A 24,112-nucleotide genomic window follows, 5' to 3' on the forward strand; every position below is an offset into this window, starting at 1 on the left:
CTGTGGATTTCAGTATTTTTTTTTTGAGATTTTGATGTTTTATCTAAAATTCTTAACTGTAGTGAGTACAAGGAAAGGAATTTATTTTACCTTCATAAGGTAAAAGCTTATAATATAAGCATAAGGTAAAAGCTAATGGAATTACAAGATACTAATATATTAAGTAATAAAGTTTAAGTTCGTTTATGATAATTGGCAGTTTGGTGCTTGTTAGCAGCTGTCATGTTGAGTCATACTTGTCAGATTGTCCTGACTTTAGTTTGATTCTCACTTATGCCCTCTATTAAGTACCTCTGTTACACCTCTATTGTGTCCTTTACAGAAGGAACTTAGTTTCTCTTGTGAAAAGGGTCTTTTTCATGCTTCTGAAAAAAACTTGGAATTTTATTTTCCTGCAAGAACTCATGTTTCTGTTTTTGTGATGTGTATTTGGTGTGATAATCATTGGGAACTCATTCTTCTTTTGGAAGAAGTGAATTGGTTCTTTGGAAATCTCCTTATGACTTTGGATATTTTATAAAACTTGTTACAGTGGGGAAAGGATGAGGAATTTTATGACTGAATGTATGTACTATGTTACAGCTGCACCCTTGTAATTTTGTATTTTGCTTCTAGAGGAGAAGAGCAGTGGATTCCGGCTGAAGCCTCCAACACTTATCCATGGTCAGGCACCTAGTGCAGGTGAGTTCAGTGGTTTCTGCAGCAGTACAGAGAAACCAGTTCAAGTGTTTTATTTATTTAGGAGTTTCCTCAAACTGCTGTTGTAACTTGAAGGTGGTTAAACATGTGTTTATGAAAAAAAAAATAAATACAAATCTTACATTCTCCGGAGTAGTTATGCCCATATCCTCTGTGTAGTGGGTACAGACACATCTGGATTTTGGCTTCAGTCGAGCTTTTCTGAAATGCATCTCCCAGTTGTGTCTCTCGCATGCTTTGATCCCATTCTTAGAGCAGCGCTGGGCTCCATGAACACGATTCCTTTGGGGAGCAAACTGGAACAGAAGGGGTGCTCCAGGCAGGCACTGAAGTACATCCAGCCATTGGTGGGAGCAGGGTCTGGGACGGGGCTGGAGTGTTGTTCACTCCCCACTGTCCCCTCCGGGCAGCGCGGTGCTGGCCCGTGGGGCTGGAGGGGTCGGCTGCGTGGGCTGGCTCTGACCGAGTCTCCTGTGTGCTGGTGTAGCCCCAGACAGAATGGGAAGGACATTGATATTCCAGCTCCTTAGGAGTCTAGGAGAAAAAAACAAAACAATTTTGGTAATGGAATTTATTATTTGTTATATATATATATGTATGGAAATAGTTTGTTTTGTTTGCAGTAAGAGAAGTAAATTTAAAAAAAACAACAAGGTATGTCTGAGCTGAGCCATGAATGTTTGAATTGAGGATAGTTATATTTTGGGTGTTGTCATGTCCTTTGAATACGGGTGGCCTGAAATGGAACTACTCGGAGGGTGTAGAGAGGTGGGGGTTGGTCTCTTTTCTCAAGTCACAGGCGACAGGACAAGAGGAAATGGCCTCAAGTTGCGCCAGGGGAGGTTCAAGCTGGATATTAGGAAAAAATTTTTCACTGAAAGGGTTATCAGGCATTGGAATGGGCTGCCCAGGGAGGTGGTTGAGGCCCCATCCCTGGAGGTGTTCAAAAGACGGGTTGATGTAGTGCTGGGAGGTCTGGTTTAGTGATGATGCTCCTTGTTTGTTGTGTGGGTGTCTATTTTTGTCAGTCAGGTTGACGGTTGGACAAGATGATCTTTAAGGTCCCTTCCAACCTAGAAGATTCTGTGATTCTGTACTTGCAGAATATTGAGCTGAGTGGCTAACTTCTGATGCAGCATTTTATTGGATCAAGACTTCATCTTTGTTTTGTTCAGTGAAGAAAACTGAACCTTCTGGGATTGCTGAAACCTTCTAGAGTTAGGATGGTTTTTTGTCTTTTTTTCTTTATTAGGTTGTTTAAGATCAGTTAGCTTTTTGAATCAGCACGGAATTAAAGAGCTGTAGTGCTGTGTGTCTCAATATAGCAAACCAAAGGCCAGGTTAATTCAGAAAGCCAAAAGGCTGTAAATGAAACAACATGTAAGATTATTACATTACCAGTAGATTCGACTGTATAAAGAACCAGGGGGAGGGGGGGAAATAATTGGCCAGTATCTGGAAATTACTTCCTTGGAAGGAGAAAAGGAATGTGTAGTTGAATAATATGTTAGGGAATAAATACGAGTGCTTGTATGCTGTTAATTTCTCTTACATTTTCATAAACTCTCCTTCCTGCGCTTTCCTGGATAAGACAGAGAATTTGATAAAGCAGAGAATATATTTTAAAGTGTCTTTTAAGTCTAGGAAGTTGTCTTCTCTATTTGGGACTAATGCTGTTTTGAGGCTGAGTGGGAAAGAAGGGGGTGGAAGCTTTTTAAATGTCTGTTTTTCCATTGTATGTTCTGTTGGAAGCAGTTACAGAGAAGATTAGATGAAGCTGAATTTTTCAACTTTATCACTCTTGAAAACACCTTTTACTTGCAGGTCTCCCCAGCCAGAAACCGAAGGAGCAGCAGCGGAGTGTGCTACGTCCCGCAGTATTACAGGCACCACAGCCAAAAGCATTCTCGCAGATGGGTAAATAATGCTTTTGCTTTCTAGAGTACTGCAGAAGGAGAACAAAAATACAAAATCTGGTTACTGTAGTGACTTGGTTTTACTTGGCATCTGCCTTTGTTTTGCTAGGTTTCTCTTTTCAGAAAAGAAACACCTTCAATGTTAAGTATATCTGGGCTACGTAAGCGATAACGCAGTCATGCCTTCGGTTTCTTATGGGATGACTGTCTGAGGTTGCCAGGCCTCTGACTTCAACGTAGGCCAGGTTTGGTTTTTGGAATAGAAGAAGGGTGACAGCATTGAGCATGGTATAACGAGCGACTGCTGATCTGTTGAAGATAGTGGTAGACTCTGCTGGCTGCACGGTGCTGGAAAATGCCTAAATCATTAGAAGGTGCCTCCAGGCTTGGGGACTATTTTGAAGTTGGGACTTTGAAAGACACTTTTAATTCTTAGTTTAGTCATGTATATTATGTTTATTGTCTTGTTATGGAATTTGATATAGCTAGTAGAAATAGACATGATTGAAACTGCAAGTTAAAACGTTCAAGGTGTCTATGTCTCCTGAACTCTAGTGTTTCCCAGCCTCTTACCTTTTGTTATTTGGGATTTCAGTTGAAATGAAACAGAAGTAAATTCAATTAATGCTGAATCTGGCATAAAACCAAAGCTTGATTTCTTGGCGTGCCTATTGGGACGGATTGGATTCTCCGAAGGACTCAGTATTGGGTACACATTTTCAGTTGGAGTCAGTGTGCGAGTAGCTAGATCTGTCCCAAGAGGAGCCCTGCTGGCTGTGAACAGTACTAGATTGGAGCAGAATGGATGCTTGAAGTTGTATGTGTTGAAATCCCTGCAAAGTTTGTGTAGATTAGATTACTTTTTTCTGACTTGGTTTTCTGCATTTGGAATTTTGATCCTGCTAAGAATTGCCAAATCATGGTTCTCGCATCTCTTGCAGAGTACTGTGGGAACTCTGTAGGTTACATCATAATGTTTCTAGGACTTAAACAAGAAACGCAAGCAAGCATGCAATTTGCTATAGAAAACTTGCTGCTTTTAGGCCAATCTAAAGAACTGATGTCATTTTCTCATTCCTTATTGCAGTTCTCAGCAGTGGCACCAATGGTGTAAATATCCCACCAGATTCTGCAGCCACATCAGAATCACTAAGTAATGCAACACTGAAAAGTTCTGACTCGGAAGACAAGGTGAGTTGGAGAAGGATTGGAAGGACACTCAAAGTGACAGACTATAAAATAGTATTCTCTGAACAGAGTCTATTTGTTCAGCAATGTGAGTGCAGTTTCATCAGTGGTAGCCCTCTTTCTGTCCACACTGTGGTAGTACACTTTAGGTGTAGTACTAGATTTTATACTTTCCTAATAGTATGGTATTTATCTTTACTAATTTGAGAACTGTAATAAAGATTTACTGAATCCACAGTTTAGGATGGTTTTTCGTACATAATTTCACTCACAAAATAAAATAAAATTGCTCAGTTCTGCTTCATTGGTTTCTTTTTCTAGCTTTATTTCTAGTTTTGCTGTAAAATCTTACTGCCGCTTGAGTGATGCCATTCCTACCTCAGGTATTGGATTCTTGCAATTTAGGTGTCTTGGTTAGTGGACTGATAGAGTACTGCTTTTTCATCTGATCAGATTGCACAATGAAATACATCTTCCTTCCTGCTGGTTCATGTCTTACCCTGTGTGCAGGGAGTGGTCAAGAGAGTAGGGAATTGTCTTCTATGAGGAGGGAGAAGAGCTGTCTCCTCTTCTAGTGGCTGTGGCCAGGTCTGACTGGTGCTTCTGTCGGGCCACCTCTGTGGCAACCTGTACCTATTTGGGCTAAGCCTTGTTTCTGGGTCTTGAAAAACTCCAGGAAATTGGAGGAGCCCTAAGTAACCTAGCCCTTAGCTGGGTACAAGCTACCCAACTTGTCAGGTCAACCTCACTTGACTGGTGGGAGAGTCTGGTGGCTGAAAGTCGTCAGATGTGTGGGATGCTTGATAGGCAGCTGTTTGAGCCTACCCTGCAGCCCTCGGCCTTTCTTGCAGCAGGGAGATAATGTTCCTTATCCAGAAGGAGGAGGACCTGTTAAGGAGATCCTAGGCTAATGATTTTTCCTTTTGTTCAACAGAATGTTCCTTTATCCTATCTGCACCATTCAGTGGTAGAGGACTACTCCCAGCAGGCAACACTGGCCCATTTCTGACTACCAGCAGAAAAAGGATGTCTTTGAAATGCCAGAGTTAGAATCTGAAGGCAGATAATAAAGCTAGGTTATGCGAAGTTTATTTCCCTTAAACGTAAAATGGGATTTGCAAAACTCCTTTGGATATAACGCGGTGTTGTTTTCCCACTGCTGCCTTTCCCCTGTGCGGAAAGTGCCATGGCTGGCAGCCATCGGGTGCTGCTGTGGGCAACACCACCCTGCGTGAGAAGCTAACGGGAGGAATTGGAGATCTGTCTGCAGTGGCGGTTCTGTAACCTCACTGGGGTCACGGATACAGGAGGTTCCCTTGGACAATTGGAATACTGCATTGGATACCTGTGAGATTTTTAGGAAGTGAATCAGAAAGGACAAGAAGAGAATGTGTTCTGCTATGCTCAAAGAAGCTGCTGGAATGGAGAGGCTATGGTTTGGGAAAGGTGCTGAGATGGTCAAGTGTTTATAGGTTAAGATCAGAGGGGAAGACAACAAGGGGGAGATTAATAGGGACCGATCAAGGGGAGAAGGTAGCTAAAGTCCTCGGAGAGCTACAAGCTTCACAGTTGCAGACCTTGGTTCTAAAGGAGAACTTTAAGAACTTTGATACCTGATCAAGGTGGCAGCATGGTACTTCCTGGTAGAAGTAGTGGAGATTTTAGGAATAAATTGAGGACGGTTTTTTTGATGCGGGTGCTGGATATGTTGACCAGAGAGGTGCTCAGCTGGACCTGGTATTCACATCAAAGAACTGATTAGAAATAAAGGTTGACAGTAGCTGTGATGGCGGGAGGAGCTGTGAGATTGAGATCCTGAGGGAAGTGAGGAAGATAAGTAGCAGAGTAAGGACCCAAACTTTAGGAGAGACTCCAGCTTGATCATCAAGCTTGGTGGTAGGATCCTGAAGGACAGAAAGGCTCAGGAGAGCTTGTTATCTTTATGGACAACCACGGCAGAGAATGAGTAGATTTGTCCTAATGTGCAGGATATTGTGGAACTGTGGCAGGAGGCCAACGTGAATGAACTAGGGGCTCCTTAAATCCAGAAGGGGAGTGTACGTAAGTTGAGAGGTATGCAAAGGGATTGCCAGGATGTGTGGGGAGAGAACTGTGAAAGCCAAAGCTTAGCTGGAGCTGGAAATGTCTGGGGATGAAAGGACTGCAAGAAGGGATTTTACAGGTGTGTTACCAGGAAAGGCAAGATGAAGGAAAAATATGTCTGCTGCCAAATTTGGAGGGAACCTAGTGATGAAGGACATGAAAAAATTGAGTCTGTGTCTCTCCAGTGAAGCAGGTGGTATTCCATATTCTTCCTGTAGTAACTATATGGTTTTCATCAGAATATGCTTAAACTTCCTCCTGTGGGTTTTTTTTTTTTTCTGCTTAAGATGCTGTTAATGCTGATCAGAGAATGCTTCGATGAGGGGCACCTGCTGTGTGCTGATTAGTTGTTAGGGTTTGTGCATGTTGTTCGGTCTTCTAATGTATATTGAAAGCTACAGGGTTAGAAATGAGGAGAGAGGGGGAGGGGACAATTCCTGTGCTGGTTGCAGTTGCTTCCCAACACCTCTATAAGGGTTTGGCAGAGTGAAGACCTGAGTAGAAGGGGATGAGAACCATAGTATGAGGGCAATAGGGGACAGCATTGGCACAGGTGCTCTCGAAAGCTCTGCCGTGGCAGCTCCAGGGAAAGATTACAGAGCCACTAATGGGAGGTGGGGTGCAGAATAGAAGAAGGTCCTTAGCAGGACACACTATTCCTGACTTAGCAGGTCACACCGTGGCCTTGAGGTCCTGTGCAACAGCAATGAACAAGTTGAACATGAATGAGTAGTGCATCCTTTTACTGATTAAGGCAATGTACTGGGCTGCTTTACTAAGACTGCAACCATAAGGTTCGGAAAAGTGATTATTCCCCTTCACTTGCCGCTGCTGGGTGGCATCAGGAGCACCGTGTGGAGTTTGGGATAGTTGGGATCTTTCCAGTACATGAAAGACGTTTATAAATACCAAGGTGGCAAGTGGCTGGAGCACATGATGTCTGATGACAGAGTGAAAAAGCTGAGAATGTTCTGCTTGCGCTAGGGGAGAGGGAATTGAAGTTTTCTCCTCAACCATCTAGTGGTGGGCTGTAGCAAGATAGAATGAGGCTTGGAAGTGTGTACCAAACACAGGAGAGGCTGCAGGTGTGGGGAAAGGGGATTGCAGTTGGGTATTAGGACAGCACTATCGTATTTAGTGGAGTTGAACATTGAGCTACCAAACTCTAAAACTGCCATCCTTGGATTTTTTGAGGCTTGACTGTATGAGGTCTCGGGTGGTCCAGTGTGATTTTGAGGTTGATGCTCCTTTGGAGGGCAGTTTAGACCAAATGATTGTTAGAAATCCCCTTGAATCCTAACTGCTCTGTGGTTTGTTAAGACAGATGCTCTAAACAACAACAGAGGATTTTTCTTTTTAAATGCAAAATTTGCCTTGTAGCTCTGTAGATGTTATTGGCTTCTTGTAAATGGCACTGAATCACCATGTCGTAATGTGTTTTCTGTTGAAAGAAACTCAATTACATGGGCTGAAGTTTTCATTTGCTTTTCTTTAGGCAGGAGAATGTCAGAAAAAAGAGTCCAACAACACTTCAGATGATGACAGCTGTGAGAAGGCAGAACTAAATGCACAGCAAGCATTTGTATTTGGGCAAAACTTAAGAGACAGAGTTAAGGTAAACACTTGTTATCTTGAGTAAGAGTTGATGTATTTAAGTGAGGATAACCAGTGGTGGAACGGATCATTTGTTGGCATGAGCATTACACACTGGTTAGGAAGTACTTTGAAGCCACTATCTAACAGATTTAAAACCTCTGTGATTATATGCAAAATTAGAAGCTGTGAACGCAGTTGGGTTGGCTGTTTTATAATATTGGTCTTCCAGACACTAAAAAAATTGATTAATACTGTTCAGTAGCATGAGAAGCTTTTTCAAAAATAAGCGCACCTACAGCAGTCGTAGGTAAAGTGTAAGGCTCAGTGCAATGGGATGTTTTCTTTTTCCTTTTGAGTCAGAATTAAGTTAAAATGTGTTCCTAAGATGCTCTCATGCAACTGAGGCTCACAAAAAAGGCGAGAAAAGAAAAATAGGATAGCCCGTTCTCAAACCTGGGTTCAAACCCGTGCATGAAGTAATTGAGTTGGATTATTAGTACCTTCTGTTGAAGACGGACTTACATAGGTTTCCTAACATAAAAAAAAGAAAGTATAATACTGGGACTTGGACTTATATTGTTTTATTGCAGGAAGTATTTGAGGGTGGGTCTTTGTCTTGAAAAAAATGAGCTGAAAATTTTGCGGTCAGTAGTTCAAAGTGTCAATATATACTTGTTCTTTTTTAGCTAGGAGATGAAAGTGATGAAACTGCTGATGTGCAGAATGCTGGCCTACCTACATCAGATGTATCTTCTGCAACAAATTATTTTCTACAGTACATCAGTTCCAGGTGAGACCACAGGGCCATCTGTAGGAAAGTTTTCCTTATTCATATGTTTGAAGTTATTTGTGATTCTGCTCTTTATTGGAAATAAGGCTTATCCTGGGTCAATGGGAACCCAGGCTTCTGAGGAATGAAGTGGAAAACTTAAGATCTGGGGAAATCCTCCATCATCTGGTCAAGGGAGATGCGTTTGACACCACTTACTTGACCAGGTCCTCACCAAGGCTTCTTCAGAAAACTAACAAGCATACAAGCATAAGATGAGAGAAGTTGTCTCATGAATGATTAGAAAGAAACAGTGATGGAATAAATTGGAGCTACTAATCCTGTAGAATCCTGTGGAGATCTGTGCTGTATTTGTGGCATTCAGTATGTTTTATATATGATATGGATAAAGGGAAGAATAGTTGTGTTTGTTTTTTTTTTTAGAAAAAGCTATTTAGTTATGATAATAAGCTTTTCAGAGCAATATAGAGGGCCTACATGAATAAGCAGGCAGCTAACTGTGGGAGGTCTTTGAGAGAATTTCTGATTAGGCAATGGCATCAGAAGAAACTTGATGTAGGTGTACATAAAGTGAGGCAGCCAGAAGAAAACTGTGCTAATTCTGTATATACAGTGGTGAACTCTGAACTGCCACCCTTCACTTAAGGCTGAGATGTCAATATGGCTCTGAAAATTTTAGCTCCAAAGTGATCAAAAAAATCAAGTACTGTTACAGAATGAGTTACAGTTGCCAGAAACCTAGTTTTGTGTTTGCCTTTAAAAAACCTCCAACATCTCTAAGTGGAGTTGGCTCTGTTTTTTAGGTGAGATGGCATGACATCATGGCAGTTGACTTGTAAAAGGGAAATTCCTCCTTTTGTGTAACACACAGTTGGTCCTTTAAAAATTGTAAATGTCCTCGGTCATGTGACAGATACCAGTGGTTCATACTGAGTTCCCAGTTAACTGGAGCTCAGAACTGTGGTATTTAATTCCCTTCATAGGCAAAGCTTCCTTCCCCTGGGGATTTCCTCTGATATTTAAATTTCCTTATTCAGAAGTATGACTCTACATGCACAATTTAAAGGTTTGTTTGGTTCTACTTGAATGGTGTAGTGACATGCCCAGAGGCTTGATCCAGGTGCATTCTCTGTGCTCCCTTAGTAACGGTGTTGTCTTCCTGAGGTCTGCCTGAAGGGAAGGCAGATGAACAACCACTCTTAAGCTTTTGAGTTTGTAAAATAGTAAAAGTGTTGTCCTTCCTAAATTGGATTTTAAAATCTATGAATAAAAATGCCACATGGGAGGAGGGTGCTTATTCTATAAGGAAGATGTGAGGGCTGAGATTTGATTGTGAAACCTCTTGGGGAGGCTTTAGCATCGCAGCTGGTCTAATAAAAGGCATTACTTGTCACTGCTGGCTTTGCTTCAGGTACAATATTGCAAGTGCTTATGTTTCAGTTCTTTCCCTTTCTGAAAAAATTGACCTAAAAATGTGTAGTGGTTCAAGTTCGTGCATGTAGAATGATTTTTTTAAAAAAAGTATGTTATATGATTAAGCAGTAAGCCCTCACTTAGCATTCATCATTGCTTAATGTTTACAGTGACAAAATAATTTCCCTTCATTCTGAGAGAATTCTCATTCTCTAAAACCAGTATGTGGTGTGTTACTACCAGTATGTTACCAAGTTAATTTCTGCTTATGTTTCTGTGTCAACCAGTGCTTAGTTTTTAAAGCCAGTGACAATCACTTGCTTTTTGAGGAATTTTATCAGTAGAAGATAAACATATATTTTCCTGACTTACAAAACTTGGTTTGTTTTTGTTTTTGTTTTTTTCAGTGTAGAGAACTCTACAAACAGCGCAGATGCATCTAGCAACAAGTTTGTTTTTGGCCAGAACATGAGTGAGCGAGTCCTAGTGAGTATCCACTGTGCTGGAAATGTGATTTTGTGAGTAGTGCGCCTTATGGATTATCACTCAGGAATTTTGAGAACCTGTAATTGTACTTGTCACTGGAGCAGGGTTTTCTTTCAGTGGTTTCCCTTGCAGGTAGCTTATTTGGAGTGCAGCATGGGGGGGTCGCTGTGAGCTGCTGTCTGCACCAGCAGCGCTCCCCAGGATCTCCCTGCCAGGCTGGGCTGTCTCTGGAGTGTGTGTGGCTCTCGAGTCCAAGCACTTCACGGCACAGCTCGCTGCTTTGGGTGGCTTCTTCGATATAAGTATTTGAGGGTGGTTTATGTTTGCTGGCCACCAGATTGAGAATTGTTGAGTTACGTGACTCCCCCAGCGGTGGGATTTCATGCCCAACAGTGAGGCAGCTGCCTCAGTACTGGGGTAAGATTGAGGAAATTCTGTTCATTGTGTACCATCCTACAATATAACTTGTAGTGCCTTGTGAATTCCTGCTGCTGGTGTCACTGCTCTGCTGGCACAGACAGGAAAGGCTCAGTGCTGTGTGTTCATACCTGTCTGACCACTGAGGAGTCGTCCAGTCAGGTATGCCTTGAGTTGAACCGTAGCTGAAACTGGTTTGCTTTGTTGAACATAACTCCAAAATAAGGGTTGAAATTTGGTTTTAGTTCAGGGGAAAATAATCTGAGCTGCTTTTCAGGTTCCATTCAGTTCCCTGGCTAGGGCAGCAGGACAGTTTTTACTGTGAAAGCATGTCATCTGCAGGATTTTTGTTTGCCGTGTGGTTTATAGATAGAGCTTCCGGCAGTAATTGATCACTACTCCTTTTCTGTAAAATTAGTGTATTCTTTCTCTCTTCTGTTTACCTCCTCTCCTTTGCGATAGAGTCCACCAAAATCAAATGAAGGTAGTACAGAGAGCAATAAGGAGAACGCTGCTACCGAGTCTGGGTCCGAATCATCTTCTCAGGAAGCCACACCAGAGAAAGGTGAAAAACAAAATTTTATTTTAGGAATGCTAGTTAATCCTTGTTTAAGTGATTGCGGTTTTCAATATCCCCTTATTTTATAAAAACATGGCGTTTTTATGTTGCCTTTACTGTCTCTTGTAACCAAAGATACAGGCTGGGGGTGGGAGGTGATGTGCTGGGGGCTATAGATCCTCCTGTCCTTTTGTCTTTAATATTAAATGCATACTGGCTACGCTGTCTTTTTCATGGTCATTCTGTGGTATTGGGTGTATCTTCAGCAGAATGAAAATAGAGGGAATTAACAGAGCAGGTACTTCAACCTAGAGAGTGTAAAACTGTGGTAAACTGGATTTTAACAATTCTATTATACTTCCAGTGATGGAATGTCTGAGTCAAACGTATATTGTATTGAGTGGGGGCACCAAATGTGTTGCTTGAATCAAGAACTGTTTGCTGGATTCTAGACTTCTGTGACTCTTCAGATTGGCAAGATTTTCTGGAAAATTTGGGAGCTATGGGTTTTTTTCAGCAACCTGCTTGCAAATCAAAATACAAGTGGGAAAGGAGTGGTGCTGTAGGTGTGTAGGCACAGCTTTACGCGGCACCAGTGCTGCCGGAGCACCTGCAGGGACAGAGGTGTCCCTGTGTTAGCAAAGAGTTTGAAATACTGGATACAGGGACAAAATTTAGATAATTTGCCTCTTCTGTCCCTTGTCTTGTCTTATGCTTTTAAAACAAGACTTAAAGGCAAGCTGTGACTTCTGCTTTAAACTTGACTCCTGTTTCTAATATTCCATTAATGTCCATCTTTTGTACTTTATTTCTCTAAATTGTGGTGTACTTGTGAGACCTTTATAAATCTCACATAATTATATGCTAATCACTCTCAAACTTTTAAAATGTTGTTCAGCTAATAATATTTCAGAGTCACTGGCGGAGTCTGCGGCAGCCTATACTAAAGCAACAGCGAGGAAGTGTTTATTAGCGAAGGTGGAAGTGATTACTGGGGAGGAAGCTGAAAGTAACGTCTTGCAGGTAAGAAATGGATAAAGTAGAGGAGCTGTGAGTTTCTGGGGATTCATATGGGTGTCCAGTGAATGCACACCACCTGATTTCATGCAACTCAGCCTCCTCTATATCTCTAATGTACTATCTTGTGTTAAAATGCAAACTTTGGATATTTATTATCAGATCCTTACTTCGGTGTTTCTTAATTTCCTCTTTATTCATAATTTTAATGCTTGGGCCATCCAGACAAATTTTAAGTATACTTCCCTGAATCAATCACATCAAAGCTTCTGTGTCCTACAAAACGATTATTTGAAGAAAATTTAAATGAACTAAATATTTTTAAGGTTTTTAATTATTGTACTACTGAAGATTTTTTTTAAAAAAACTCAGAATGGACTATGATGCCAGGAGTCTGGTTTCTTGCATAGCAGAAACCATAAAACAGTACTCAGGAATTTGTCTTGAGGTACTTAACTGAATTAGTGATGTTTTAGAAGGACATTTGGTCTTGACTTAAAGACTCCTGATTTTAAAGGTGATTTGTTTATCATCATAGTTATTCATTAACTTGAACATGCTTATTAACTTCAGTATGTCCTTAAGAAAAACGTGCAATGTTTTCTTGTAAAACTAAGTGATGTGTATGGATTTTTTTTTCCTTCTTTATTCTCAAATTATAGTTGTTTTCTTGATCTTTTAAGTTTCTCAGCACCTGAACTGTGTTATTTCTTAAGGATAACTTTTTGCTTTTTCAGACAAGCTAGTCTGTTCTGACACAGAGACACACTGTGGCAGTAACTAAAGCAGTTCCACTCATATTATCCTACAGAACAATACCTGGAATGTTTGTCTTCTTGGGCTGCTTCTTACCAGACATGAATGGTCTTTAAATAATTGTTCTGGTACTTCTCTGTTGCTGTGTATGTAGAAACTATTGAATAGTTCATGTAATCGAACAAGACCCTGAAGAGATGGGAGTGAGATGAGAGTCCCGTTTCACTCGGGAAAAGCACAGCTTTTAGCAGTTGGGTACAGTAGAGTACTGTTGTAGTACTATAGTACTGGGTACAGTACTCGTTTGCATGAATGTGTTGTGACTTAACAAACCTCTCACCTCGGTTCCTTTTCCCTGTGAAGTGTAACGCACTAGAATCCCCAACAGGACTTGTACAGACAGAACTGTGTTAATGTTGCAGAAATGAATGGTACAGAGCTAGGTGTTCTGTGGTGGAGAAAATGAGACAAGCAGGGGGACAAAAATGTGAATATATTCTCTACCCAGTGCATGCATGTACGTGGAGAACTTGAGGGATGACAGTTTGAGTATGAAACCTCATCGGTGACAATGAAGATGGATTAGAGAGGAGGATAAAAAGTATAGATGTTTGGCAGGACAAGAAAAGGAGCTTTTATGGGAAGCAGGAAAGGTCATACCATTGGAAAGTACAAAAGGTGGACTTTTCCAAATGGATGAACCAGGAAGGCAGGAAATATACCTCTTGTTTATTCATGCCTTGGTGTGGGTCAGGCTTTATGAATTGATAATGAGCTAACATGTTTGTTCATCCTTTCTTCTTTAATACAGGAAGGATTTTGCTTTGTGTTCATTGTGCTGGGTCTTCCCAGTAACAAATACCACCTTCAGCGGTACAAAGTGTACCTGAGAGTTTTTAAAGAATTGGCTGATTTAAGAAGATGACTTTTGCCCAGTCTCTTATCACAATAAGTTTCCTCTGTGGAATTTTGTACCTCATCTGAATATTGTTCTTCTTGTTTGACCTTGAATTGCAGGTCTTCTTTAGGAATATATAGTTTCTGTTAAAACAAACTTACCAAACCAGACAGCATATTTTGAGGAATTTATTGCAAAAGAGAGGACAACTACTTTGGTTTCCACAGCTATAAACAGTTTAAAATTTCAATATGAAATCTGAAAATGTTTTAACCAGTTGTAGGTGACTAAATCTGAAATATATTATTACTTCAATCAACCACTATGTTATAGAGATATTTTCTGTTACAGATTCAGTGCAAGCTGTTTGTATTTGATAAAAACTCTCAGTCTTGGGTGGAAAGAGGTCGAGGACTTCTGAGACTCAATGATATGGCCTCCACAGATGATGGAACATTACAGTCTCGGCTGGGTAAGAGGAACCAGGGGAAATGAGGTACTGGATGACAGTCAGTGCTGTTTTCACAGGATATTTCCATGACACACAGAAGCATCCACTTTGCATTATGTCTTAGCTACAGCAACTCAGAAGCAGTTGGGGCCTTTTCTCTTGCCTCATTTTATAACTGTTTCCTCCAAAGAGAGTATCTTTTCATATCCTCTTATTGTAGCAAATGTTCCAGTTACTTTTTTCCCCATGAAAGCAAGTTTTATTTAACAACTAGAATATTTGACTAGAAATCTATGATTGAACTTCTTCAGATCTGGGCTCTTTGCGTTTTGGGATGGGATGCTTGTGGTGGGGAAAGTCTCTTTGAATAGTGCAAGATCGTTCAGACTGGCTGGAATGTGTATTAGCCTGAGATCATCAGCTCTGATCCAACCACTGAACTTTGATATATTAACGTATAAGACTTTGGACTGAATTCAGACATGACTGATAATCTTTAATAGCCTACATTCTTCTGATTAACAGTTGTGACAAGATTCCCATTTTAAGGGCTTTCCCTTGATATTCTTTGTAAAGAGACTTAAACGGTCACACAATAAAAAGCCATCTGGGCTGTTTTGAGCTTCCTGATGTCTTTTTCTACCTAACTGATCTTGTATCTTGGCTTTAGTGATGAGGACTCAGGGGAGCCTCAGGTTAATCTTAAATACCAAGCTCTGGGCTCAGATGCAGATTGATAAAGCCAGTGAGAAGAGTATCCGGATCACTGCCATGGATACAGAGGACCAGGGAGTTAAAGTTTTTCTTATATCAGTGAGTATTGGGTTTTGTTTACATTTTAACCTTTCTACTAAAATTGGTACTTGCTTGTTGAGGTAACATTCCCATTCTGCTTTGCACCCTACCTCCTTACCACCACCCTCTCCCCAGAGACAAGGGGCTTGGCAGACTTTGCTTGTTTGAAAAGCCTGACTGTTTGTGAGGAAATTCCCCATAAAACGTGACCCTAGGAAGCCAGATTGTCCAAAGTGTTGACCATGGAGTCATGGGGTCTGTTCTACACCTACTGAGACTATAACTATAGTGCAAGATTAATGCAAATCATTTTTTGCTATCAAGGGAAATAGGTATTTCATAGATCTCTATTGATTTTTAACCAAAAGCAGATCTACCAGAACTTGTAGCGTGGGAAAGCTGTCGCTGACTGTGGGGGTGGATGTCTAGCTGATTACTGGAAGTGAAACATTAAATAATCTGTCAAGAACATTGTGTTAGTAGTTAAGGGTAACACATTTTAACTTCAATTTTCTTCTAATACAGAGTATTCCAAGGGGTAGTAGGATGGTGAAAGTGATTTCTTTGCTTACTAAATGGAGAAGCAGCAACCCCAATTAGAATTACTAAAATACTTGGGACATCATGATACAGTCAGTAAGAAAGAAAGGTCATTCTCTAATGTGCCAAGAGCACTTAAAGATTTAGAGAGATCTGAACACTTTCTTTTAACTTACACTGGTTCTACACAAGGGGTTGCAAAAGAATTAAGTGTCTTTATGGATCAAAAATTGAGAGAGCAGCAGCTTCCCCTGGGACATTAAGTTTGTAGGGCTGGGATTTGGAGCCCAGGATTCAACTTAATGATACTGAATATCCATTGAGGAAGAAAAAGCAGTGAAATTCATGGTTAACTTCTTCTCTGTGTTTTTCCAGATTGGAAACGTTTGAGTTAATCTGTCATCAGGTTATTCACTAATGATTTTAGTATTGATTAAAAGTGTCTGGTATGGAATCATAGAATCGTTAGAGCTGGAAGGGACCTTAAAGATCATCGAGTTCCAACCCCCCTGCCCTGAGCAGAGACACCTCCCACCAGAGCAGGTTGCTCAATAATGGATGTAGCGAATGATTTATTCACTATAGCTCATTGCAGGGGAATTTAGTAGATGTAGAGGTGACTGATTTAAATGACAGATGGGGAGGACAGAAACAATTTTTTATGAAAGAACCAGAAGTGGGGTTGTTACCTTGCAGTTAACTTAGGATAATGGAAATATTAGTTAATATGAGGACTTAATTGACATAGTGAAGACAGAGTTTCATAGTATTCAAAATAAGTTCCCTTTTAAATAATATCCATTAAATACTTAGTTTGATAGGCCTAAAAATTGATTATTTTGAAAGCATGAAGTGTCTATTAACTTCTGAGAATAAAAAAGATATATTCTTGGACAGGTTATCACAAGTGCTTCCCTCTGAAACAGCTGACTAGCATAAAAGAGAATGGTAAAAAAAAACAACCAAAAACAAACAAACAAAACCCCAAAAACCCCAACCCCCCCAAATTGGAATAATCGCCTGCCTGACTGCATGTCCATTCAGTTTTCTCATTATGTCTTACGTTAAAATTTCATGGCTGTGCATCATGGAACAATTAAATGACTTGATTAGGATTAATTAGTATGTGAATTTGAGTGATTGACAAGCCTGGAAAAATGTGTGCAAGACAAACTTTTTAATTAAAGGTCTTTTTAGTATAAGCTTTTGGGAGGCATCAGGAAAGCTGTGTGACTCCCAGGTGAAGAAGGTTGTATAAAATCAGCCAGTACTGGCAATGTGAGCCAGAGACAGTTGGTGCTGAGTGGAGAGGAATAGATTCTCACCACCAGAGTTTCGTATATCTGCCAACTTGCTGTGTGTACCATGTGTATGAGAAAACTGAAAAGTAGATTGTGAAATTTGGTATGACTGTTGTGTATTATTTAGGCAGTTTTATTCTGTTATAACTCCTCGAACCTTTTTCTTGTTTCTGAATGTTAACAAAAATGCAGGCGAGCTCTAAAGATACAGGGCAGTTGTATGCTGCATTGCACCATCGCATCTTGGCCTTGCGGAGTAGAGTGGAACAAGAGCAAGAAGTGAAGAATGTAGCACCTGAGCCAGAGGTAACGCAATCAAACGAGGAAGACAGTGATGATGATGTCATTGCAGCTTCAGGATCAGTTGGAAGTGGTAAGGAAGAAAGACAATGGAGTTTCCTGTTTTCCATACATTTTTCTGTGTTCTTTAAGGCAGACTGTACTGTCTGTAACCGGATGTCGTAGATGTACTTCTGGCCTGTTACTTCTCACGGGTGTTTGTGGAACAAGACTCGTTGCATGAATTGCCTTTTTGAATGCAACTGTTCATGCTTCTCCAAACTGGTATAAAGGACCCTCTGCTGCTTCCACACGAGTTACACGTCATGGTTTAGCAGAGGTTATCTATGCTTCAATTAGTTCTAGCTTTTTTTACGGGATTTTTAAGGGGTGGTTGCTAGTTTCATTTTTGCCTTCAACATGGCCAAGGCTTGCACTTAAAAACTGAGATGACTGTCTTGACTTACATTCAGCAGGCAGGATCCAGACTGACCCATGAGTATCACAGAATCACAGAATGATACGGGGTTGGAAGGGACCTCTGGAGATCATCTTGTCCAACCCCCTGCCAGAGCAGGTCCACCCAGAGCAGGTTGCACAGGAACTTGTCCAGGAGGGGTTTGAATGTCTCCAGAGAAGGAGACTCCACCACCTCTCTGGGAAGCCTGTTCCAGGGCTCTGCCACCCTCACAGGAAAGAAGCTCCTCCTCATGTTTAGGTGGAACTTCATATATTCAAGTTTGTGCCCGTTTCCTCTTGTCCTGTCCCTGGGCACCACTGAAAAAAGACTGGCCCCATCCTCCTGACACCCTCCCTTGAAGTATTTATAGCGGTTGGCCAGATCTCCCCTCAGTCTTCTCTTCTCCAGAGTAAAAAGACCCAAGTCCCTCAGCCTTTCCTTGTACAAGAGATGCTCCAGGCCCCTCGTCATCTTTGTAGCCTCTGCTGTCCCCTCTCCAGCAGTTCCCTGTCCTTCTGGAACTGGGGAGCCCAGAACTGGTTACAGTGCTCCAGATGGGGCCTCACCAGGGCAGAGCAGAGGGGCAGGATGACCTCTCTTGACCCTCTCCTTGATGCACCCCAGGATGCCATTGGCCTTCTTGGCCACAAGGGCCCATTGCTGGCTCATGGTCATCCCGTTGTCCACCAGGACCCCCAGGTCTTTCTCCTCAGAGCTGCTCTCCAACAGGTCAGCCCCCAACCTGTCCTGGTGCAGGGGGTTATTCCTCCCCAGGTGCAGCACCCTACACTTGCCCTTGTTGAACTTCATCAGGTTCCTCTCTGCCCAACTCTCCAGTCTTCTGATAGCTTTCTTTTCCTCCATATGCTTTGAGATGACGCACAGAACAAACCGTTTCATCTTTCCAGGGATGGAGGTGAGGCTGACCGGCCTGTAGCTTCCTGGGTCCTTCTCCTTGCCCTTTTTGAGTGCTGTTTGTAAAACAGAAGGTTTACAAAGGGACATGGAAAGAGTGTAATGAGGAGACCATAATTTAAGAAAGGCAATAGCCTTTGTTTAAGGAAGGCTTCCTTCTGTACTCCTGATTTAGGAGTCATCTGTGCTTTTCTTTCCTATGGTTTAGAACATCCCACCTTTGACTCAGACCAGTCCTCCATTCTCTGCAGGGGAAATAAAGAAGGAATGAATATGAACAAAAGCAGTGGGTGGATTGAAGAAGCTGGAAACTGAGCTTTTAGGCTGTGGGATGCTATTGGGATCTCCAAACCAGATTAGTCAAGGACATTAAGTTCTCTCCACTGCAGAATTTTATCTGGAGAAGTAAAGTGTCAGCTGGGGTGGGAGCAGGGAGGGAGAACTCATCTGTCATTGAAATCCTAAATCTGAGAATTCTGTAGCTTCCCAAGCAGGATCTCGTATTGTTAGGAAAGAAACAAAAGATATTTCCCATGACAAAGAACTGCTTTCTCTGTTTCAGGTCCTAATGATGAAGGTGACGGGCAGAACGTTGGCAGCACATAGCAGATGTGAGCCGATCTGCTTGCAAGGCTGCTATGAACACCATCTTGCAGGCATCTCTGGATACCCCAGGCCAGCTATTATTTCAGGCAGTGTTGAAGGCTCCAGGACTTAAGAACTGTGCATCCCTGTTCTGTTTGTTTGGTTTTTTGGTCTGGATCAGTAGATTCCACACAAAAAAAGCAGACTTGGAAACTACCTGAATGTGGTTTGGGACGTGAAAGCTCATCATATTGATGAGCCAAAAAAAAAAAAATAAACCAAACATTTCCCCTCATCCTTGTAATTGAAATGGCACATTACGGCTTGTCACAGCTTTTCATTGGGACCTTTTGACTGTTTCTTCAGTAGTTCATGTCTTGCAGGCCTCCAAGATAGAACTGTCCGACACGGTTCCAACTCGAATTCTGCTTTCGTAACCCCTCCTCCCCCTTATGAGTTTCTGCCACCTGCAGGGAAACCGTGTCCTCCCCAGTTCCTACGCTCACTGACTGCCCGCTTGGGTTCATTCTCTTTTGGGACTGCAGATGGGGCAGATTGTGTTTTTACCTTTTAATCCCAACGTAGGTCGTGGACACCGTTGTTCCCTGACTAGTGGGTTTGTAAACAGAGAGAAACAAAACAGTGTGGTTCACCAGAAAAGCTTTTTTAATGCGGTAGTAAGAGACTTTAAAGTCCCCAGAATGTTTTGCTAACTTGTTTTCTTTCTTCCCATTTCATTATTATTATTTGGGGATTTATATTGTGGTGATACTTTTTTATTTTAGTTTTTCAATAAGATGCTCTTGTGTGTTGGAAAAAGTGAAACTATTGTTTTGTACTGTTCTTTTCTGTTACTATTTAAGGGAGAGCTAAGCCACTATATATAATAGATGTTGCATACAATTTTTCTTAGAAATTATATGTTTCTGTGGCTACAGTAAAGTATAGGAGGCATACAGGTCACACCTTTAGAAAAGTTGATGAGGAAACAGCTGTTAGCCCTTGGAAGAATAAAATAGGCTCATGTAATGAGCTCAGCAGCCATTAAAATAAATCTGTATAATAAAGTAGCTCTCATTTTAATGGCTTGATTCAACAAGCCATTTAAGCACTTGCCTGACTTTCCATGTGAATAATCTTACTGAAGTCAATGCAACTATTCATGCTTAAAGTTGAGTACATTTTTAAGTATCTTGGTGAATTAACGGCCTTAAATAGAAAATTAACTTCTAACCCTTCCTGTCCCTGTTCCGTTTCCTGAAGTCTTGCAGCATGAAGAGAAAGGTAATATTGCCAGCTTTGGCTAGTTTGGGCTGAAGGATATTGTATTCTGTTCCACCAAAATAAAAGGAAGAATGTGTTTTCCTGTGTGTAATTCTGAAGTACTCCTACTGTAACCAGAACTTACTTTTTGCTTTGGATGTTTTCTAATCATCTGGACCTTTTGTGTGAAAATTGAGTTTTATTTTGTTATTAAAACATATGGTATATTCTTGTCCAGGACAGTTGGAATTTGGTAGTCACTAAGAACAGTGACCAGATCACTTTCCCTATAAATTCCCCAAACTTTTCTAGTTCCTTGATAGTTTACTAATAGATAATTTCTCACTTGCTTGCTCTTTCTCCTGTAGGTTAGGGAAACCTAAAAATGCTCCATTTAAAAAGAAAATTAAACAAGCATTTAGCATAGCATGAACTGAAAATGAAAACCCAGGTTGTAGCACAAAAGCAACTTTGAAATTGGTCAAATAGCAAACCAGTCTTTATTGCCTCTATTTTAACGTAGCACGCTTTTCTTTGAGGGGGGTTGAGAACAGGTTTAATTGCACCTCTTGTCTGTTAGTAGCCCTTGCCAGGAGTCTGAAGTTGTTGGGGAGGGGGGATTCTTTGCTTTTCCTGGTAGCCCGTTGAAAGAACATCTTGGATTACTTTCCTGGGGAGTGAAAAGGGCTAATGATGAGCTGTGCCACAGCGTTTGTGATTTCTCTGGATTGTCTCTCATGCCTTTTTGCATTTTGGGGTTTTTTCCTCCTTAGATTTACAAAGTTTTTTAGCCATGCACAAACCTATTGACGCACCCCTTCCCCTGCAGCTCACTGCCAGAAGCGTGGCATGTGTCCTCATACCCACCCACACAGTTGTTTCTGCATCACAAGGTCTGGGGACCTTCTGCATTTTCAAATAAGTGAACTACATTTTAAATCTGAGTATTTCAGTGTAAAAAGAGCCAAGATGCGAACTACTCTTTTCAAACAACTTTGCAGCATAAAGTAGCTTGTTGTCAGCTTAAAGAAATTAATAAGGTATCTTGGTCAGCAGGGCCTGCTTGTGGAGAAACAGGAGATGTTTCCTGGTCCCAAACTCCATGGGGTCTGTGTAGTCTCACCTTGAGGTGCTTCACCTAAAATGAAATTGATGGTCCATAGAGATGCAGAAGAATGGAATAGGTGTGCTGGCTGCCATGGGGTTCAGTGGTAATCCCCAATCACCTACATCTGTTTTCTAAAAAAATATATATCAGTAAATAAAAAAAAATATTTACTGATACAAATTTTATTTCAGCTGGAAGTTTTGCATATATGTTTACAGGGAAGAGGAAAATATTAGTGCGAACCACTGACAGAATTGGCCACAGGAGGAGTTTGGGTCCTGCCCAACAAGACACGTTAGGACAAAGCAAAACTTTGAAATTCTTTCACTCTCTGCTTAAAGCCTTAGTAAACTAGTGACAGATCAAACCAGACAATGCCTATGTGTTTTGAAAGACGTGTGTAAGTGTCATATCAAAACCTATGTGGGAAGTACAATAACAATTTTATCAGAAAACAAGCCAGCAAAACGCCCCGAGCCTGGCCTGGCCGGTCCTGTGCGGGGCAGCAGGTGCTGGAGGGAGGCTGGTGGTGGGGCCTCCGTTCCCTTCCTGCTGTGCCTTTGCTCCTGGCTCTGCTGTGAGCGTGGGTGCTGTTAGCAGTTACTGCGGGTCTCGCTCCGGTTGCTGACTGATGTGGGCACGGCCTTTCAAATTTTCTAGGGGACAAAAAAAAAAAAAAGAGATACTGAAGAGTGTAATAGTTGAGCACAGCTGATGGGGACAATGTCGCAAGAATGGTGATGTTAGTAAAACCAGAAATTAACCTGTTATCGTAAAACTAAAAATAAGATTGCAGCCATAGGAAATACAAACACTAAGGTAAGAAAATGTGTAATTGTAACATCTTTTGGTCCATTTCTGAGTGCGTGATGCACTACTTCTGAGAAGACAGGGCAGGGAAAGATCTAAATAGCCGAGTCCTCAGCAACGCTCCGCTGCGAGCGGGCTGGGCAGATGTCTGCGCCGTTAGACGCCTGCAGGAATAAACCCCTGACTTTGTAGTGACTCCCCCTGTCCCCAGTCACTGAGGTGTTGATTCCATTGCGTAGGTTTTGCTGCCGTTAAATGACTGTTCCTGATGCGTCCCATTCTGCAGTTTGACTGGCCTCTTGTTCTCCCAGTGAGTGTAGAAAATGGTTTATTTCCTTTCTAGAAACATGTTACATGTCTCCCCGTAATCCTCTCTAGTTTTAGGAATTCCAATTATGATAATTGCCATACTTTGTCATGCAAGATTTCATTAAACTGACTTTTCACTGTGCGCTTTTCTCCCCTTGTTCTTTGGTCTTTCTGTGCACTGAGTGGCTTAAACCGAACTCTAGAGTCCATTTCTGCATAGGAGATAAACTCCGACAATGTTATAAAGGTATTTTAATTTTCCAGGGTAATTTTTTTTTCCCTTGTGAAGATTAGCACGGAGCAACACAGGTGCTAAGAGAGAATTGTTAATCTAGACTCTTTGAGTCAAACTTAATTCCTTTCTCCTAGGTTATGGTACAGGATCTGGCAAAGAAATGCTCAAAGATTATTTCTGTGAATAAAGGTCTCATTTAAAGATCGTATTTGGAGTTCCCTTTCGGCTACCTCCTTTCAAGGGCTTAAAGACATGCATGAAAGGTGAATTTGTCATCAAGAGCGCTGGTAATTCTGGGGGTAGGCAGTGATATCTGTGAATTGAGCGTGGGGTATGTTGTAAAAGAGCCATCCCTGGTTGAGTTCCTCTAGCTTAACTTCATCTTCTCATGAAACCTGGGGAAAGCAAAGCAGTAATGTTGTACTTGATGTTCAGGAGCCCAGGAGGCATCCAACAAGCCCCAGGCTGGAGGCCGTCGGAGCAGTCCATGCAAAGCCTCAGCCTGTGCTGATTGCACACATGGGAAGTGCTTTGTAGATCAACCACTGGACGGTGCCTCGCTCTTTGTAATCCAGTTTTCAGACAAGATGCAACTCCTGGTCAAGGAGTGCGAGTCTTGGAGCAGATGAGGGCCGTACAAAAAGGTCCCAAAGGAGGGGAGGATGGGGAAATGTTTTGAATGTGACTCGCATGGGTGGTTCTGTCTCTGTTTCTGAAAGTTTCAGAGGTGGAAGGAAACCAAGTTATTTGGGGCTTGTAGTTCGATGGCAAGTCGTTCCCTGCATTGGTGAAGGGAGCGAACACCCTCTGCATCAGCCAACTGGGCTGCAGCCATCCATAGTTTACAGTTAATCATACAACATTTGGAGTCAAATTAGATGTTTTAAGAGTAATGTTACCTATTTAGATTGATATATATGTCGCTTTCCCTGGAACTTGCCTATTTACAGTAGGAAAAGTTGCATCATGCTGTCACAGTTCTCTAATGAGCACTAATTGCCTAGGAAGTGTCTTGCAGCATTGAGAAATCTGAGGACAGGCTTCTGAAAAACAAAGGAGGGAGCAGTGGTGGGCCAGTCCTGGGGTCACTGCGGCTGTAGGTCAGGCAAGGAAAGAGCTGCACAAAAAGGGGTGCCAGGTCTTGTGGTGACAGGTACCAACCTGCTGCCGGCAAGGGGAGAAGCACGGAGGAGCCTCAGTCTGTGGATGGAGCTGTGCTGGGG

The 24,112-nt window shown here is 41.7% G+C and overlaps 1 protein-coding gene across 1 annotated transcript in view; it reads left to right on the forward strand.

The window, feature by feature from the left end:
- RANBP3 (RAN binding protein 3) overlaps window positions 1-22,796 on the forward strand; it is a 49,851-nt gene extending 27,055 nt beyond the window's left edge. Inside the window, exons 8-19 of the mRNA XM_014962707.1 lie at window positions 616-681; window positions 2,524-2,616; window positions 3,703-3,806; window positions 7,402-7,521; window positions 8,189-8,292; window positions 10,113-10,191; window positions 11,071-11,173; window positions 12,066-12,190; window positions 14,190-14,310; window positions 14,960-15,102; window positions 17,118-17,298; window positions 19,142-22,796. Of these exons, the coding sequence (XP_014818193.1) occupies window positions 616-681; window positions 2,524-2,616; window positions 3,703-3,806; window positions 7,402-7,521; window positions 8,189-8,292; window positions 10,113-10,191; window positions 11,071-11,173; window positions 12,066-12,190; window positions 14,190-14,310; window positions 14,960-15,102; window positions 17,118-17,298; window positions 19,142-19,185 (1,283 nt within the window). The 3' untranslated portion in view covers window positions 19,186-22,796. The remainder of the gene's footprint in view (window positions 1-615; window positions 682-2,523; window positions 2,617-3,702; window positions 3,807-7,401; window positions 7,522-8,188; window positions 8,293-10,112; window positions 10,192-11,070; window positions 11,174-12,065; window positions 12,191-14,189; window positions 14,311-14,959; window positions 15,103-17,117; window positions 17,299-19,141) is intronic.
- The last annotated feature ends 1,316 nt before the right edge of the window (window positions 22,797-24,112 follow it).

The sequence above is a fragment of the Calidris pugnax genome, unplaced genomic scaffold (assembly GCF_001431845.1).
Source record: "Calidris pugnax isolate Ruff unplaced genomic scaffold, ASM143184v1 scaffold952, whole genome shotgun sequence".
Lineage (NCBI taxonomy): Eukaryota > Metazoa > Chordata > Aves > Charadriiformes > Scolopacidae > Calidris > Calidris pugnax.